A 20059-nucleotide genomic window follows, 5' to 3' on the forward strand; every position below is an offset into this window, starting at 1 on the left:
TTTCCTTTTTGAGAAAAAAATGTTTCTCAATTAACCTGATCACAAAATCTTACCAAGTAGTCTTGTCTAGTTTCTAGTGCAAATATCTTAGTTCAGTTGAAATAAGACAAAACTAACTTATAAGTAACTTTTCAGTCAGACATATGAACTTGTTTTAAGCCAATCATTTCTTAATATTGATGAAAAGTTCCACAGGCAGATTATTTCACTTATAACAAGACATTTTTTCCCATGTTATAAGTGAAATAATCTGCCAGTGGAACTAGTCCTTTTCATCAATATTAAGTAATCATTGATGTAATGCATGCTCCCATAACCATCTGAAAAGTTACTTATAGATTAGGTTTGTCTTATTTCACCTTAACTAAGATATTTACTCCAAAAACTAGACAAAATTACTTGATAAGATTTTGTGTTTTTGCAGTGAAGCAAAAAGGATGTTCCTAAGCAACACAGCTTGTTGCTCCTATTGTATGACTAAATCATACCTGCACTGTGTTGCACCTGTTAGAGCCTAGTCCATAGCTGGCTCTGGATCATAGCCCAGTTCATCAAACACAAACAAATGCTTTTATTCTGATGTCGTCCTTCTAAGATCCATTTGCTTTAAATCCAGCTTTTACTGCTTTGGATCAAGCCACAGATCGCCGTCTCGCTGCTCTTTCTGCTTCCAGTAATTCTGACTCCTCTGCATCACAAGCTGAGAGCAGTTTATGTCATGAGTCAAAGTAGAGAAAAAAATCCATCATTTTGTTTCAATTTATGGTGCCAGATTAGAAGGGGGAGGGGAGGGCAGGGCTGCAATGGACCTCGAGATTGCAGGCAGATTATGAGCTTCGGGGTCGGTCTAATTCCTGCAGCCGTGATTAGGCTGACAGTGTAATTATCCGCTCTCATTAGAGAGACTTCAGGGTGCTGGCGTGTGAGCGTAGCTCCACATTTAACATACTCTTTCTGTGTCAGTGTTACACTGCCTCTGCAGCAACTACAATCCTCTCACACACACTGCTGGCCTACTTAAGCTTCTGCAGCATTCGGTGATTCACATCAGCCGACTCTGTTTCAGCCGACAACAGCTGAAGAGGGGCAAATTCCTCTCGACTTCAAAGGCAGCTGAATGTTTATTGGACAGAATCTAATTTTAGCTTCATAATGTAGGTCAGCTGAATATGTGAGATGCAGCTGGAGAAGATGGAAGCTATGGCTGGCTGTGTAAACAGAAGAGCAATGACCAAGATGTGCAAAACCACATCAGCAGCCGAATTTTATTTCAAACAGGACAAATATTTAAATATATATATATATATATATACACATATTTACAAACTAAAACATTTTGAAATAAATGTGCCGAAGTCAATGAACTGTGTTTTACAGATCCTGTTAAACAGTTTTGATGTGACATTGTTGAGGAAAGATGTGATTACAAGTGTAGCTCACTATCACAGCAACATGTTGACTCTAAAGTTGTTACATAAAGCAGCAGCAGCACTGAAAGTAGAGCTGCACGATCTTAGGAAAACATGCGATATGGAATAACATTGAGCAACAGTTAAGAGTTAGTTTTCTATGGTTGGGATAAAAACAGTTTGGTTTTTTTGGTTTTTTCTGCATTCTATATTGGAAACAATTAAGAACTGACTATAGCAGCAGTTTTTTCTTGTTTCTACATGATTGTAGGAGTATTTTAGTTTTTATGGAAGCTTGATGTACACCTTTTGCCACCTGATTAAAAGGATCCATACTGTTCAGTTTGTCTTCTATTGGGCAGTAAACAAAGCATTAATGTGGGTGTGTGCGTGTGTGTTCACGTGTGTGCGTGCTTGTGTTCTTTAAGTAAGATGTTGATGAGATTGGCCGATAATCTCATCTTCCTCATCATCTGAGTTCATTCTGCCCTTTTGCTCGCTCACAGTATGGATCCTCTTAAGTGTGTGTGTGGGGGGGGGGGGGGGGGGGGGCGTGTTCTTGTGTTTGACACACTTTTTCCTGATACATACCAAGTTGTGGGGACCAAAAGCCCAGACCCCATAAGAAGAAGTGCTGTTTTGGGGCTAGGGGTTAGGTGTAGGACTAAAGTGTGCATTGAGCTTAGGTTTAGTGTTAAGTATGTACTGGTTAGCTTTAGGTCAAGGCTAAATGTTAGGCTCTAGAAATGAATGGAAGTCAAAGTCCCTGTAAAGATACGGTGTGTGATGCTGTGTACTTGTACTGTATATGCTGCATATACAGCACCAGTTTCACAGTATTTATTTGTTGATGGAGGATGTTTTCCTGCTCCTCACTTTTTGTAGTTCTACTGGTCAGGCTTAGAGGTGTGATGTGAATGAAGTTTTGGTTAAGGTTAAGGTTTGGAATACACTAGTAATAGTTAGGATTAGGGAAAACTTTTGGGTTAGGCATAACCCAGACATTTTATAGAAGTACAAGGAGGTGTGTTGGTGTGTGTTTTATGTGACATCAGGCAGCTGGCCACATGCTTGTCCTCTGAGCTGATTTGGACAGAGAGAGTGAGAAAACAAAGAGAAGGACAGCTGGAAGAGTTGAAGACAGGGAGGAAGAGGAGGAGGAAGATGAAGGGGCATGGCAGCTCCAGATAAACAGCTCATTGCCCCTCCCCCCACCCCGGCCAACCTTCCTTCCCTCCCGTCTCCTCCTCCGTCTCTCTTAGACAGGGAGGATGTGACGAGACGGGAGTCGGCAAACTCCGGTGGTTTTCCATCACAGATCGGCTGGTTGCCATAGAAGCAGAGCAGGATCTGGAGGTGTTGCTGTCCGGCGGAGGTCCACACGCTGTCACTTCGGATAATCCTCGTTCAGCAGGATCGCGGTGAAGCCGCTGTTTTAATCCAATCTCAATCCCGTGCAAACTCGGAGAAGACGGTGAAGATGGTGATTGTGAATAGGGGCAGAAGGAGAAGAACGGGTAGTGAGGCGTTTGGGATGCTTCCTTACAGTTGGGTCTTCCTGGCCAGTGCGCGTGTGTTCTGAGACTAACCTGTAAAGGATTTCCCTCCACCGGGTTGGGGAGGCTGGGCGCATGCTGACATCCCTGTAGGACGAAGCATAGCCACTCAGCCGGCTGTCAAAGTCAAAGAGCAACTCGATCAACGACCTCACCCGGTTTTCATTTGATGTGACGTAGAAACAAGAGAATTTATTACAATGAGCTCCTGTTGGAGGAACCAGGTAGGAGAGCAGGTCTTCCAGCAGTTTGTTTGTATTTTCTCAACTGTGATCTGTGTGTGTGTGTAGGAGGAACAGGCTGCCAAGCTAAAGGCGGAGAATATCCGGGTGGCTTTGGAGAAGATCAAGGAGGCACAGGTGAAGAAGGTGAGTCAGCTCCACACACACACACTCACACACACTCTGTGTATATTTATATTCTATTGGTGTGTGCATGTGTTGGGAGGAGTGGGTTTCTGGGTCAGGTTAGTGTTACTGCACTTTTTAAAGCTCCAGTCATAACAGCTGGAGTCAACACACACACACACACCCTACTCAACATAATGAACACTGCAAGTAAAATCCCAAAGAGACTGGATTAACAACCTGGATTTACTATACACACACAGAGGGACTCCAGCCTCCTCAGTGTGTGTGTGCACATGTAGGTGTGTTAGTGTTTTGGGAATAAATCATCTGTTGCATTGATTCTGCTCAGAGCTCTCAGAGATGAAAGTGATCATGTTGGACAGTGAGTTTCTCCAGGTTTTCTTCAGGCTCACAACTTAAAACGAGATTTGATGCAATGTTTCTGTTTTCAGCTACTGGATCGGGATGAAGCCAGAGTTTGTGTTTCACTTCCAGTCTTATGTTTGAAGCCTCACTGTGTTTCGTCCCAACATTGTCATTGTGGTCAAAAAGCTCAGTCATTTCCAGTCCTGTCTGACCGTGTCCAGAAAGTGTTTGGCTTGTCCCTGCTGATGTTGAACTCCCTGATGTCCCAGAATCCGCCAGGTTCCAGCAGACTTTAATAATTGTGGTTAATGTTTTTTACATGAGCTTCCTGACTGCCTTTTATCTGAGGAGACACAAAATCACAACTGGTTTTAGAATCGATATGTCAGGCTGACATTAATCCTGTGGAGTCTTGAGATGACGTGTTGTGAATTGGTGCCATGTAATTAAACTCACGGTGAGGTTCAAACTTTTGGACAAGAAGGACAGGAAAGACGCCATGGCTGTCCATTAGGAACATCGGGGACAGACTTTAGGAAGGACAGCAGATGAACAGCATGTCCTTCTGGTTTAAGTTATATTTGATATTTACAACATTTTATAACAACTGGATAATTATTTGACTGTGCTATCAAATGGCACCATGTGCCTAGAAAATACATAATACTTTAAATTTGAGACATTTGAGGAAGCTTTCCAGATCTGGACTTGTGGTCCAACTGGGATCAACTCTAACCTCCGAATCAGGAATGGGTCTCCATCAGGATCAACGCTGGAAGTACTGCCTCTGTTTAGCTGTGTTAGCTAACTAGAGGTTGACTGAATCCTCCTCCAGTCGGATTCCTGCTGCAGCAGAGTCTGCAGTCTTCCACTCATGCATGTGATTCAGTAAAGGGCAATGCTGCAGAATAAGAGGACTGGGCTTGGTGAAATGGACCTCCTTCAGCTCAACTTGCTTCTTTTTCTCTGTCACATTTTGGCTCAAACAATCAAAGTAAAGCAAAGATTTGTTGGAATCATGTTGAAAGCTGCTCCCTCTTCTTGTTTTGTGATATGAAGCTGATCCCAGTCAGAGCTCTGAGAGCTGATTGGGCGACGCGTTGCTCCTCTGATGTGCGGGAACATGACGGCTGACCTCCTCTGCTCCCTGTCTTCTTCACAGCTGGTGATCCGTGTTCATCTGTCAGATGAGAGCTCAAAGACCATGATGGTGGACGAGAGACAGACAGTCCGACAGGTACACCTTCTGCTCCTGCACCAATAGAACCACCACAGATACTGGTGGTTTTTTGTTTGTTTGTTTTTTAATTTATAAAGTTTGAGATCAGGAATAGCTGTTTTTAGTGGGGGGGAAATGTTTTTCTTTTGTGGGAACATGGAGCTTTTTGTCCAAAGTTCATCCTTCCAGATATCATATTGACATAATCCTCATCTCCATCTATGAAAAGCTTTTCTGCAAAAGTCTTACACTCATGTATCTAAAAAGTAAATTGACCTTAAATATTTTGATCCCAGGTCTACTGATGGGACTATTTATTTCTTTTTTTGCATTTTTTGTTTTTTATTTTCTCACAGTCATTTGGTGTCTTTATCAATACCAGTCCCAGGCCTAATCTGAAGCCATAGTTGTTTTGAGGTCAGTCCAGGACGTGTGGCAGTACTGCTGGTCCTGACTGTGTCTCCTGTGCTTCAGGTTCTGGACAGTCTGCTGGATAAATCTCACTGTGGTTACAGTCCAGACTGGTCCCTGGTGGAAACCATCACAGAGCTGCAGATGGGTGAGTGCTCACTTCCACACAAGTCTCACCATGTGAAGCACAGATATAGTCAGACGTGTTGCTGACTGAATGTTCACACACGTGAGTTTGATCCAGTTGCTACAGACGAAAACTGGGACACTGCAGTACCATCGAATTTATAGTATTTACAAATATTTATTATTAAAAGCTTTTGTGTACACAGAATGAAGGCACGGTAGTTCATCTTTTTAAATTGTGTAAGTGGTTTCATTGAGCCAGTGACACTTTTAGTCTCCATCATGATGTAAATGCAGCTGAGGTAAAAGCTCCAGCAGTGACTCACACTGTTCAGACAGTATGAGCTATGCTAAAGGGCTGAGATGTGTGTCTGTGGCACACGCTGTATTACAAGCGCTAGCTTAGCACTGATTGTGTTAGTGTAGGTCTGATCCAGCCATGTGTGTGATCTAACCTACATCCTGGTCCTCCTCCTGAACGCCAGCGTTCAGGAGGAGGAGGAGCATGAAGGCTACAAGCCACAGTTCTGCATCAGCGGAGCTTAAACCTGCAGTGAAGGGAATCAGTTGGATCTGGAGTTGAAGAATTGGGGGCTTTTGGATCCCTGGCATTAAACTGGTTTCCTGTTAGATCGTGACCTTTGAACTGTAATAATTTCCCCTGCAGGAAATAAGAGCAGCAGTTATCTTCTTTTTAACTGTGCATGATAACATTAAATTATATATTTTAGGTTTCAGTGTTGTTTTTGCAAAGCCAGAAAAAGCTGAGAATATAAAACAGTAAATCAGCAGATATGCTTCATGTAGCTCTGGGTCAAATTCCTCATTTCCAATTTGTTTTGCCCAATAAAATTCCATTTCATCCATTTTGTATCTGCAAATCACTGTCAGTTGTTTTCTGTAGAATTTTCATAAAATTCTATGAAATTTTATAGAATTTATGATGAGAAAAAATGATGAGATTTTATGGACATAAAATCTCATCATTAGTAATGATGTTATGATGTTAGATATTATTTTTTGGAGTCTTTTCTTTTGGCAGATTATTAGTGCACTGTAGAAAATGACTTTAAGTCCTCTGTTTGGTTTGAAACATTCCCCAGGTGGATACAAAGTGACTCGTGGTCAGTGTGAAGTGTCCTTGTTTTTGTCCAGGACTGGAACTAAACAACCAGAACCTGGACAAGCTTGGTGGTAAAACAACCAGCACCGTTTCATGCTTCTCATGTTATCTGCCTTCAGATTCATGACTATCCAGTCTTGGTCTTTAAGGATTCTGGCTCTCATTGATTTGTTTTTGGTCTATATCAGAAATAAGTGTTTCTCTGTTGGTTCTAAAATCCTAATATGTTAACCGTTTTAATTGGATTGTTTAGGGCTTAAAACTTGAATCAAATCATGATGTGTTGGATGTGGGATTCACAAAAAATATGATTATTTTACAGAAGTTATTTCTTTTCAACATTGTTGCCTTTCAAACACTTTGTTCCTAAATTAACACTTTAGAATGAAACACTTTAAAGCGTTAGTTTGTTCCTAGCAGCCTATGTAGTTCCAGTTTGGTACATTTCTCAAAAAACACAAATGTTTCTATTTTTTACTTTTACCTTATTCTGCTGTGAATGAAGTAACAGGATATGGCCCTGAACAGATAAGAACCATATGTGTAAAAATAAATAAACATACCTTTGCTGACTAATGGATTCAGGTCGTGGATTAGCATTAGCATCATTAGTTCAGTCAGCAGCAGAAGCTTTGGTGAAGCCATGAAGCTGTTACCTTCTTTTATAAATCTGATGAGGGATTGTTGCGATGTTATTACGTCTCTTTAAAGGTGTTTTGGTCTCATGTCTGCTGCTGTGGACTTTGTGGCTTTGGCCTGGTTTGACTTGTTAGAGATGTGCTGTCTAAAAACTGTGGCTAGCTAGGTTAGCATTGGTGATGTGAGTTATTCAGATCAACATAGAGCAAACTACATACTTTGTTCCTGTTGAACAATGCTGACATAAAGCTTTCATTTGACCCAGTTTTGTAGTTTTTGTTTTTGGTGTTAGTTCCCTCCATAAACATGTGTGAAGGTCAAGAAAGATGAATTGGGAAATCAGCTGATTTCGGTCACCTGCTGATTTATGGTTGCTTCTCTTCACGGGAAATTTGAAAATATGACTAGGTAATTATGCGTTATTGGAAGACATTATTAGCAATACCTAAACACCAACTATAAAGTCTTAAAAAGACAAACATAAAAATTCATTAACTTAAAATACTGCACAGTGCTGCAGTAGGTAGCACTGTTGCCTTGCAGCAAGAAGGTCCTGGGTACGATTCCCGGCCCAGGATCTTTCTGCATGTTCTCCCTGTGCATGCATGGGTTCTCTCCGGGTACTCCGGCTTCCACCCACAGTCCAAAACATGATTGTCAGGTTAATTGGTTTCTCTAAATTTTCTCTAGGTGTGAGTGTGTGTGTGTGTGTGTATGGTTGTTTGTCTGTCTCTGTGTTTCCCTGCGACAGACTGTCCACCTGTCCAGGGTGAACCCAGCCTCTCGCCCGGAACGTTAGCTGGAGATAGACCAGCAGCCCTCCTGACCCCACTAGGGACCAGGGTGTTGATTGATGGATGGAGGGATGGAGGGACGGACGGACGGATGGAAATACTTTTTTTGCACTTCTGTTGTTTCATCCTAATTAAAGTGTCCAGACTTTTTTGATTCTTTATCCGTAACTTGTCACATTGTTTGCTGAAGTTGTTAGTGTGTAGAGCAGTAAAGACAGGAAGTGGTTACAGAGTTCTGGTGAATAAAAAGACACCTGACCTCAGTCTGCCTGTGTGTGAACAAGTTGACCATACAGTGTAGCCATTGTGCTTTAACCCGTCTTTGCTATCACTGTTACTGGTGAATGAAAAAACCCTGTAATCAATAAATAAACAATGCTTAGCCTGGGGAATAAAAGCGAACAGATCACATCACCAGTTTGGCAGTATTTTGGATATTTGAAACAAAAAACTAATCGTTAATTATCAATACAGACTGATGTGAAATGCTTACATCATGATAGGGTTTTTAAATCATATTGCGTGTCTATTTGATGCTAATCTTGTAATCTTGTGCAAATTAGAAAAAAAAAATGTAATAATCTGTTTTTCTGATTTTCATGTCCTGATGCGTGTCCCTGAATGCAGAACGGATCTTCGAGGATCACGAGAACCTGGTGGAGAACCTGCTGAACTGGACCAGAGACAGCCAGAACCGCCTCATGTTCACCGAGCGCATCGAGAAGTACGCCCTGTTCAAAAACCCACAGGTAAACAGAACACAAACATCTGTCCACATCTGGAAACCTGCTCCTCTTTTCTCACATGCTTCCCGTCTGCTGCAGAACTACTTACTGGGGCGGAAGGAGACATGTGAGATGGCAGAGAGGAACAAAGAAGCTCTGCTAGAGGTGGGTTAGTTCGGCTTTCTTCAGATACACTCCCATGTTTTCTCACCTGCAAATCTTTAGACCGAAACATTAGACTGACAGCAAAAATTTCGATTTGCATCTCAGGAGTGTTTCGGAGGCAGTTCGGTGTCTGTCCCTGAGATGGAGGGAGTGCTGTGGCTGAAAGAGGACGGCAAAAAGTCATGGAAGAAACGCTACTTCCTGCTCAGAGCATCTGGGATCTACTACGTCCCAAAGGGCAAGGCCAAGGTGTGTGACGGATGGAGGCCGGGTGGAGGGACCATCTGTGTGTGTGTAGTAAAGCTGAAGCTCTCTGTTTGGCCCATTTTCAGACGTCCAGGGACCTGGTGTGTTTCCTCCAGCTGGATCACGTCAATGTTTACCTGGGTCATGACTACAAGAGCAAGTACAAGGCTCCCACTGACTTCTGCATGGTGCTGAAGGTAAAACGTTCAAGTCATGGTCTACAGCTGCCACCTACTGGTCAAAAACTGTCTTTACACTCCAAAGTTAAAGTAGTAATACAGACCTGTTTAATGAATTGTATTATTATTTAAATTTATATTAGCAGCTTTACAACTAAGTGAACCACATTTAATTACACACAGATGGGTGTTTGAAATTGTAGGTGTGTGTGTGTGTGTGTGTGTGTTTAGCACCCCCAGATCCAGAAGAAGTCTCAGTATATAAAGTACCTGTGCTGTGATGACATCAGAACTCTCCAACAATGGATCAACAGTATTCGCATTGCAAAGGTACTGTTTGGATTACAGATGTAACACCTATGTGCTGCGTCTCTAAGCTAGATTACAGACTGGAGACGACAGTCACCTGGGAAGCCATCCACCTGTTACCTAGCAACAAGTTGACCTTATAGCTATATTATATGCGGTAACTCTGTTTTTACTGGGCCCAGTTCACTTGGTCAGATCTTTCCACTTCCTTCTTTCACATCCATTCAATTCTGGAATGGCTGAAAACAAAAAGAATCAAGCAGCTGCAACGGCCTAGTCAAAGTCCACATCTCAGCAGGGCTGAAAAGCTTAATAGGACTCTGTAGAAGAAACATCCACAACTCTCAGTGAGCTGAAGCAGCGTTGGACAGGAGAGTGAGGTGGCTCTAAGCTGTACATGTGTGTTTGCGTGTGTGTGTTTGTCAGTACGGGAAGCAGCTGTACATCAACTTCCAGGAGGCCATGAGGAGGACAGAGGCCGCCTACGATTGGTCTTCCCTCTCTTCTTCTTCCATCAAGTCTGGCTCCAGCTCTTCCAGCCTCCCAGGTCTGTCTCAAATCTTTCAGTCTCAAACTCCAGTCCTCAGCGTCGCTGTCCTGCTACTTCAGGTGTCTGTGTGCTTCAGCACACCTGGCTCCAGTGTTAGACTTAGACTTAGACTTAGACTTGTACTTTATTGATCCTTTGGGAAGACTCCCTCAGAGCTCTTAAGAGCCTGACTGCATGTTGATGAAGAAGAGTAGTTTGATTCAAGCTTGTAAGGGGACAAATGTAAAAGTGGCAGCAGTCTGGCCCCTGAGGAATGCAGTTTGAAACGACTGGTTTAGTCCCAGTAAGCCACGCTGAGCATCATGACCTCATAACGCTGCTGTCGACTCAACCTCTGACCTCCTGGTGAACCCTGCAGAGTCGCAGTCCAACCACTCCAGTCAATCAGACAGCGGCGTGTCAGAGCTGACGTCATCTGGACACACCCGCTCCCAGAGTGTGGTCAGCTCCATCTTCTCTGACGCCTGGAGGAGAGGAACGCAAGGAGAGGTGTGAACACACCCACCCACACACACACACACACACACACACACACAAAATCATCTTTGGCCATCATTTTTATTCTCTTCCCACAATTCCTTTTCTGCTTTTCTAGCAGCGTTTAAAGGTGAAAGGACGAATGATGGTTCCTCTCTGTGTGGGGGGAGGAGGAGGCAGTGGAGGTTAGACAGGAAGTGATGTAACAAGCATGCGAAGTCTTTAACAGCCTGTCTGTTTGGCATTTGTGTTTGAAGTGAAGACGAACTAAAGCAGCAAACTGGGAATTATGGGAAATCTGCAAATAAATAAAGGAAGAGGCAGAAATAAAGAGTCATTATTTACAAATACTATATTAAGAATATTATAAAAGGTGCCATACTACAGAGGGTGTATAGGGAAGAATTTTTTACTGTCAGAATTCCCATATTAAAAACCAGAGCATCATATCCCAGCTGAACAGATGCACCATGGGACTAAAGCCAGCTCAGTGTGCCGGCCTCACTGCATTCCCACATGGATAATGAGCGTGTTGCTGCACGGCTTCTCTACTTCCAGATGCTTCAGTGAAACACCAGCGTCCAGATCTGTTCTCAGGAAACGCCAGCAGTTGGCCGTTTTCCACAGCAGACGTTTGTTTGATGGCAGGATGTGTTTGGAATGGGACCGGGGGAGTGATGGCCCAGCTGAACAGAGTTCAGCATGTCCTCTGCTCCGTCCTCACTTCCTGTATTCGCTTGTTGTTCTTTACGGCTCCTCTTGCTGAAACAGGATCTGTTTTCAGAACATCTCCTGTCTCTTAAATCAGGGCTGTCCAAACTTTTTCACATCAAAGGGCCAAAAAATGAGTTCTATCTAATTAACACCTGCAAAAATGTTATTGCAATTTTTAAAACTTTGAATTGTTAAGCAAATAAACTAAACATGCAATATTTTAATGAAAAGAAAAAAACAGTCTTGAGTTTTGTAAAATTTTCTTATAAAAATTCTACAATTTTAAAGGGAAAGAAGGACAGAGAGCAGAGGGCAACAGTCTGCCTCTAGACCTGCAGAAAGAGTCAAACTCATTTTGATTGTGGGCCTTATTAGGATCATGAACAGTCTCAAAGGGTCAAAGCTGTGTCTGCATTCAATAAGTACTTCTTAAAATGAAATATTGCGCATCTTTTCACTTTGTAATTTAGATTTATTTTTTGCAGTCATAATCACAGATTTTGCAGTGCTAATTTAGAAATATCTGCAAGGAATTTTGAAATATTTGTGCTTATGTATGACATTAAATGTGACTTGTTAATCGCCACATCAATCCCACCCAGACTATAACTTGACATTAAGTACAGCTAAGCTAGCAGTGTAGTAGAAGTAAGAAATACTGCCACCTGCAGGTGGGAGTTAGCCTCGCTTGAACCATGGATTTGACCATTTTTGCAGAAAAATGCAATGGATTCAAAATGATCAATTAGCATGTAAAAAATGCAGGGACTGGTTGATTTGCGTGAATTTCCACAATTGTGGAATCGCAAAAACCTGGAGGGACAAATTCATGTAATTATCAGTAAACAGATAATAATTAAACAATTGATTTGATTGATCAAATAATCTTTAAGCACACAATTGTTATCTTTAAGGCAGGCATGTCCAAAGTCCGGCCCGGGGGCCAATCATGGCCCGCGGTCAGATTTCATACTTCATGAAATCTGCATACTTCATGCTTCAGTCTTATAATGTATTATTTATGGCCCGCCTGCACTGTGAAACAGAATAAATAAATCATAAAACTTGAAACTGTAATTCCTCCTTTCACCAAATGGTGGCAGTACCACTTTAATACTATCAGTCTGCCTTCGTGCAGCGAACCCCTCTCCGCTCATTTCTGCCATGGCCACTGCGAAGAAAACAAGTTAACAGTGAGGGCCGCCGCTTTCAAGAGAGATGAGAATTACAATACTTCTTCACTGAAAATCAAGGCAATTGTGCTTGTCTAATTTGTGAGACGGTTGCCTTGTTTAAGGATTTCAACGTAAAGAGACACTACCAGACTAAACATGCTAACACATACAACAAGCTAACAGGGAGTGACCGTGCTGAAAAAGTGAAGCAGCTCCAAGCTGCACTGGCATCACAACAGCGATTCTTCACGCAGGCCTGAGTCAAAAGAAAATACCACCAAAGCAAGCTACGAAGTGGCCATGTTAATAGCTAAACATGGCAAACCTTTTACTGAAGATACTTTTATCAAAGACTGTGTTATGAAAATGGTGGAGAACATTTTGCCCTGAGAAGAAGCAAGAATTTGCGAATGTTTGCCTGGCACGTAAGAGTGGGGCACTGAGAGTTGAGGACATGAAATTGAGTATTTTGAACGATAACATCTGTCACTATCAACAGTGAAGAGCCAAAAGAACATTTATGCACTTGGATTTATGGCACTTATTTTTATTAAACTCTTGAGTAAGATTTGGTTATTACTGTTGATGTTATGAACCTGTAGATGTGACACAAACTATTACTTTCTGAAAGATATTGTAAATGACAAGAGCAAAATTAACTTGTTTTAAGATTTAATAACAGACAACTTTGCATTACTTATAACTCCTGTTTAAAATGTTCTTGAGGCAAAGATATTTTTAAACTCATGTAAATTTAAGGTATTTCATACAGTTTGTTCAATGTTATCTGACTCTCCAGATATGAAAGAATTGCAGAATTTGTGTTTTTAGAGTTGTTCTCATCTGCCTGAGTGGCTTATATTTGGTTTTTTTGTCATTTGAAAGATAAAGATAATTGTGACAATGAAAATAGTTTTATAACAGAGTGTATTTGCATGAAACTTTTGTAGTTAAAAAATGTCCGAACAAACTATTGGCCCCCGGGCATCTTCACTTGATCAAATCTGGCCCTCTTTGCAAAAAGTTTGGACACCCCTGCTTTAAGGTCTTATTTATGTAGCTCTCTAGAGAGCCACACAAAAAGCTGTGGCGGACCATATCTGGCCCCCAGGCCTTGACTTTAACGCGTGCCTTGAAGGATACCTTAATCTGGATTTCTGCTGAATGAAGACAGTAGGAGCATTATTAACTGCTTATAACCTTCAACCGAATCTTGTTCTCCTCTGTTTGGTTTGATGTCGGATTTCTTGCATCTCGTTTGTTTTTAGCAAATCGTACGTTTTATTGTATTCCTCCTCCCTCACCACTTCTCTTCCTCTGACCACAGATGATGAAGATGGATCCCATCAGTAGGCCCATCCCGGTCCAGATCCCCAGCCTCTCCCCCCAGTCTCAGACTCCGCCTTCCCGGAGCAGCTACACCGATGGGCTCGTCCCATCCGAGGACTCCTCCTCTTCTCCGTCCCCGCCCTCGCCCCCTCCCCCACCTCCTCTCGCCATATCCAGTATGGGCCACCAAGGAGCCCCTCCTTCCTCCTACGTGAAGTACAGCACTCTGGCTCGCCTGCAGAGCCAAAACCAGGCTAGAACGCAGCAGGCTGCCGGCGCCGGTACCACTCCCCTTCCCTTGCAGAACTACAACACCCTCCCAGCTTCTTACGGCACCTCTCCGCCATCTCCCCCTCCTCCTCCTCCACCTGTGGCGCCGGCCCCTGGCTCAGCCATGGCTGCCCTAAAGTTCGGTCTGCCAAGCCCCAACTGTCTCCCGCCGCCGCCTCTGCCAGAGGAGGAGGCGCTGGAGCCACACAGCCTCCCAGAGGGCCTGGATGCCAACGGTCTGCCCCCTCCTCCCCCTCCGGAGCCCCTCCCCAACCCCTGCCCCCAGCTCTCCAACTCAGGCCTGCAGCAGTTCCTGTCACAGAAGTTCCCCAACATGGTGTACGACTTCACCCCCTCAGCGCTGCAGGACGGTTCCCCCGCACCTCTTCCACCTCCCACAGAACTCTCCCCCCCAGCATCCCTACAAGTTCTCCGGCCTCTGTCTCCCAATGCCCCCCCACCCGCTCCTCCCAAAACCTTCTCTGGTGGATTCCCTCCTCTGACCGCCCCAAAACCGTCTGGTCCTTCCTCCCTCCCTATCGCCCTCTCCCCGGTGTCCCCCACCCAGCCATTTTCTGGACACTGCCCTGTCAGAAAGCAGCAGAGCTTCTCGACGGGACACTCCCCGAATCAGCCCCCCCCCACACTACCCAAGCAGCACAGCCTCTCCTCCAAGAACCTGGCCATCTCTCCCTCTGCCTCCTCCTCATCTGTCTCCATCGCCGCGGCTACCTCCTCTTTGGTCAAACAGATTGTCAATCAGTTCCCAGGAAACACTTCCCCCATACCCCCTTCCAGTTCCGCTCCCCAGTCCCCTCCTGCAGTCAAGGCCAAACCAAAGTGGCAAATCGGGGGCGCTGCAGTGCCACAGTCACCTGAATTCCCCCCACCTCCCCCTGACAGCTCCTTAGGAGACTTTCCTCCTCCGCCCTCTTCCAAGTCGGGTTCCCCCATCAAGAAGTCTCCCTCAACCTCCTCCACGGGGTCTGCCAAGCGTGGGCCTCCCCCAACCCCACAGAGGGCCTCCTCCATGAAAGACCCTCAGGACGAGCGGCCCAAGAAGGTGGAGAGTCTGTTGAGTAAATTTGGTCAGGCCCCCCAGATGGGAACATCGTCGAGCTCCTCCTCAGCAACAGGATCTCCTTCCAAAGACTCCGCTTCCCTTCCGGCACCGCTCCCCAAGCCGGGGAAGCTGAACCTGGCCAACCTGCCTCTGGTCATCCAGGGTCTGCAGAGCGGCCAGCAACATCAGTCTGACTTCCCCTCACCTCCTCCCCCACCTCCTGCCTCCCAGCATCCTCACCTGGACTCATCAGCTGACTTTTTCCCTCCCCCGCCAACCGAATCGGAGCTCTTCCCTCCCCCGCCTCACCCCTCTGAGTTCCATCACCCTCCCAAGGTCGCCGTTGTGAACCCCCAGCCTCAGATGCAGCCTCCTCCGCAGTCGGCAACATCTTCTTTCTCTTCGTCATCAAGGAAGCAAGGCTCACTGAAAAAGGGGGCGATGCCTCCTCTGGCAATGAACCGGCGCAGTAGCAACACGGCTCAGTTCGAAAACACCATCTCACTGCCTCTCTCGCCTCCACCGCTGTCCCAAACCCCACCTCCCTCCCTCTCGTCCTACTCTTCCTCCTCCTCCCCCATACCCCCTACCTCCCCAAAGTCAGCAGGGCCCGCCTCCCTGGCCTTCAAGCCTCACTTCCTGGAGGACCTGAACCGCACGCTGAAGAGGAAGTCAGTGTCACGCCACGGCTCGCTCACCTCTTCCCACTTGATCCCCTCCTCCAAGATGGAGCCCGTGGGCACAATGGACGACATGGCACTCCTGCCGCCTCCCCCCCCAGAGCTCCTGCCGCAACAGCATCAGCAGGGAGTCCGGGGACACTCTCACACCCTGTCGCGGCACCACGGGCGCTCCCAATCGGCCAAACATGGCAACATCTCAGGCTATGCAACGCTGCGGCGAGGCCCGCCTCCCGCCCCTCCCAAACGGGACCAAAGCACCAAACTGACCAGTGAGTGGTAGGAGACGGTGACTCTGACTGTAGCTCATTGACCAATCAGGTCCCGTTGTTCCTGCGGAGAGGAAAAACGCCCGTCTCTTCTCGGTCTCCTTTGGATTCCAAGCAAGTGGCGAAGCAACTCCTAATCTCAGATTAATCCTCATTATTCCCATCATTACATGTTTAATCCAACATGAGTAACAATTTAAATATATAAATATGTATATGTATATAGTTAGCAAGAGAAAAAATCACCCCTCCAGCTTTTTTCACATATGTGCAGCTTTGCATTGAAACATATGAAAGACTTGAAGTGACGTTTAGCTGCGATGTACCAGGTACTGCATGAACCAAGGAGTCAGGGGAAGGAGCCACGGAGGAGGAAGGTCGATGATGATGATGATGATGATGTGTATAGAAGTGTATATTGTGAGAGGTGAGGGGGGAAGTGTGTGTGTAGGGGAGGGGCAATCCTAGAGGGAACGTTGCCATTTCTTCCACCCTGTTTTTTTTTTTTGCGTGTTTTTTTTAATATCAAATTATTTAATACTGGAAAAATATTGTAATAATTATTTTGAATTTTAAGAAGTGGAAGAGGAGAATGAGTTTGACTGGACATGTGACTGTTTTCTACGAGCACCTGCTTTACCATGCTCCCCCTTTCATTTGATCAAACCGCGTTTCGGATGATCTGCTGGTTGGTGAAACTGAACCCTGACGGTTTCCTCCTCCCAACCTGGATCGGTTTCCCACCATCAGAGGGTTTTTGTTTGTTCACACCCTTTGAACTTTTTCACAGTTTTGTCATGTAACTACAATGGAATACAGGGCCATACTAATAAAAAAAAAAGCAATTAAATTACAAGAATAAAGTTATAATATGTGTTTATTCTCTTAATACTATGACTTTATTTGAGTATTATTCTCGTAAATCTTTTCTTGGAATTTTATGACTTTATTCTGGTAATTTTATTTTTTAATTATTTTCTTGGCATGGCCTCAATACTCCATCCTATGTAACACACTCCAGCATGTTCATTAGGATTTATTGTGGCAGACCGAAACACAGTAGTGCATAAATGTGAAATAGAAGGAAAACATGGTTTTCAGTTTGGTTTCCGAATAAACCGGGTCAGTACATTGTAGAATTACATTTAGATTAATTCAGTAATGTTCTCCACCTTCTTCCTGTATTTTCCTTCATATTGCTCAGTCTGTCTATCTCAACCCATTGACTTGCTTCCCTGATCTTACTGGAGAAAAACAGCCCCACAGCATGATGCTGCCTCTACACAATGTTTCATTATGTCTTCAGGATGATGTGCAGGACTGACTTCTACTTTCTACATTTATCCTTCTACATTTATGCATTCACTTGTGTTAAGTCCAATGTGACCATCTCAAGTGTATTTTTGTAATGTTTACAATATGAAGCAGTTCAAGGGGCGTGAAAACTTTTGCAAAGTGCTGTTGATGTCAACCACATCCTGGTTTCCAGAAGATTCCAGGGGCCGGGCCCGGGGACAGGCTGGGATTGGTTCGAATGTTGAAATGTACAGAACAAACACTTCTTTTTTTTTTAAACGTCAGTTAGAAAATCAGCTGGTAAGGTTAGCCACGTTACCCCCTGCGTCATTTGGTAGTGTTGCACCAGTTCTTATGTCTTCCCTTCCCTCTACGTGGGGCAGAGCCTGTTCCAAGCTGGGAACTGGATTCAGCCCAGACAGGCTGCAGTAACCCAAACCAACAGCTAGAGCCAGATTACAGCCAGTGACAGAGCAAGCAGGCAGCCAGAGATTCAACATCTGCCAGAAAGATGTGAACTGGTGCCAGCACCTCTACCACCGCAGTCTAACTCTGGCTGAGCTCCACCACCAGCTCCACCTGGTGGCAGTTTTTTTGCTTCACAGATCCATCACTAGTTAGTTTTAGTGTGTAGCAGCTCTAGAAATGCCCTGGGAACAAGTGCCTGGAAACAAACAGCTCCCTCTGCTGGCAGGAGTGTAGAATCATCACATACCAGCTGAGGACACGCCCCTCTGGATGCTGAGGACACGCCCCTTTGGAAGCCTGAACCAGCTGAACATCACCTTTAAGTAACTGTGACCTTTAGGGAGAGAAGGTCTGTGTTAGACTGCAGGGTCACATGAATCTCAAGCGTGGCTCAAAGGCAACTTTCTTGTTTCTGGAAGAACAACCTGAAGAACAACCTGAACCGTTTCCAGGGAAACTGCTCTATTTGCGTTACTTCGTCTTCAGGACAGGAAGTCGACGATTATCTTTTTTATTTTATCTCCAGGCCTGTTTTCAGGCCTGAAAGTGACAGTAAAACGCTGACTGGAGGTATAACTCTGGAGCTACTAGAGGGCGGTATTGTGGCCTGGAAAATATATAAAATCTGTATTTTATAAATTCTTTTAGATATTATCCATTGAGAAAGAGCCCTCATTGTCCAATGAGCTGAGGAGAATATGGCACAATAATTTAAAATCCCCCAGAAAACAACAAAACGAGGTTAAACTACTGAAAGAAAAAAAAAACTAATAAGACTTTTTTTAAGGGGAATACTTTCTTAATTTGACAAGCTGCTTAAAAGACCATAACCCATCAGAATTAAACTCTTTTAGACCAAAACCCAAAAGGACTTCTGATATCTTTAGTTATTTACACAAAAGGTGAATCTTATTTATTGGGTATAGTGGAGAAATGGCTCCATCTGAACACTTTGAACCGAGCTGCCTTGTTTTAAGGGAGGCGTGTGGATCTGATCCGGGTTAGGGATCCTCAGTGACACTGTGACCCCATACTGACCCACATCCCTCTGTTCTGTAGGTTTAATCACACCTAGTTCCCTTCGTTTGGTTAAAAAAAACAACCTGGTGCCAAAAATCCCACTGAGCTGAAAGTCAGGAGAAAACGTTCCGGGTTGTTCCATGGACGGTTCAGATGAAGGTTTTCTGCTCTTTAATCTTCCTGCTGTACACAGCTGACCCTGCTTCAGAATGATCCTGCACGACACCAACACCACCAAAACAAGAGCACAGAAGCCAAAAACGTCGACTTACTGCCCTAGTTTAAACCTTTTATGTGCAATTCTCTTTGTTTATGAGCTATTTATTTCCAGGGTTTAGAAGGTTTTCTGTCAGACCTGCTCTGATGTCGGGCAGCGGACTTCCTCTGAGAAGAGCTTCTGATGGACTGAAAGGAAAACACATACCTGGCACATGCAGTGGTGCGTTCAGGTGACTGCCAACACCAACAGACAGTTCTAAACTGTTGGGTGTCTCGTTCGAGGACACGGGGCAGAACGGCCTGCTGCTGCTGCGGCTGGTGTGAAACCTGCTGATGCATTTCAAATAAAGGAGGAAAAAGTCAAAGAACTGCTTCATGTTGAGTTTTTACACACATTCACTTCAGTTCTTTCAGGTATGAGTTGCAGAAACAGCATGTTTCAAACCATTTATTCTTAAATTAATGAGAATGAAAGCCCACAATTTAGTGTATTAGAAAATTAGAATATTATAAAAGATGAAGAAAAAAAAACAAGTTATGGTTAAAGAAGCTGGCTTTGCTGTATTCAATCATATCAATGGATAGTTGAGCGGATGGAAAAAGTGGGTAGGAAAAGAAGCACCAGCCACAGGGATAACTGCTGCCTTCAGAGGATTGTTGAGCAAAATCCACTCAAAAATTTGAAGGCGATTCACCAGGAGTCAGCACAGACTGATGGGAAAAATAAAAATTTCACTCTACAATATTACTTAATGAATATCGAAGAAATATTTAAGTCAAGTCATGCAATGGTGGTTTCCTCATCTCTATTAAAGTATTGAATAAAAAACCAACAGCAGTAGTGGTGGGTATGCTGCTAGGAAAATGTCAGCATTTAAACATCTCATATGACCCTGAGCATCAGTTCAGTTC

At 44.2% G+C, this 20059-nt stretch overlaps 1 protein-coding gene across 4 annotated transcripts in view; it reads left to right on the plus strand.

The window, feature by feature from the left end:
* Window positions 1-19512, plus strand: part of raph1a (Ras association (RalGDS/AF-6) and pleckstrin homology domains 1a) — a 71044-nt gene extending 51532 nt beyond the window's left edge. For 3 of the 4 annotated variants that reach the window (XM_032567154.1, XM_032567152.1, XM_032567153.1), the window contains 11 exons: window positions 3256-3333; window positions 4844-4918; window positions 5375-5459; window positions 8621-8742; window positions 8818-8883; window positions 8989-9132; window positions 9216-9326; window positions 9540-9638; window positions 10044-10164; window positions 10526-10656; window positions 13861-16158. In XM_032567154.1, coding sequence (XP_032423045.1) covers window positions 3256-3333; window positions 4844-4918; window positions 5375-5459; window positions 8621-8742; window positions 8818-8883; window positions 8989-9132; window positions 9216-9326; window positions 9540-9638; window positions 10044-10164; window positions 10526-10656; window positions 13861-16158 — 3330 coding nt within the window. Of the gene's footprint in view, window positions 1-3255; window positions 3334-4843; window positions 4919-5374; window positions 5460-8620; window positions 8743-8817; window positions 8884-8988; window positions 9133-9215; window positions 9327-9539; window positions 9639-10043; window positions 10165-10525; window positions 10657-13860 lie in introns of all 4 variants that reach the window. The other variant, XM_032567151.1, reaches the window with a different exon arrangement.
* The last annotated feature ends 547 nt before the right edge of the window (window positions 19513-20059 follow it).

This window comes from Xiphophorus hellerii, chromosome 7 (genome assembly GCF_003331165.1).
Source record: "Xiphophorus hellerii strain 12219 chromosome 7, Xiphophorus_hellerii-4.1, whole genome shotgun sequence".
NCBI classification, from domain to species: Eukaryota; Metazoa; Chordata; class Actinopteri; order Cyprinodontiformes; family Poeciliidae; genus Xiphophorus; species Xiphophorus hellerii.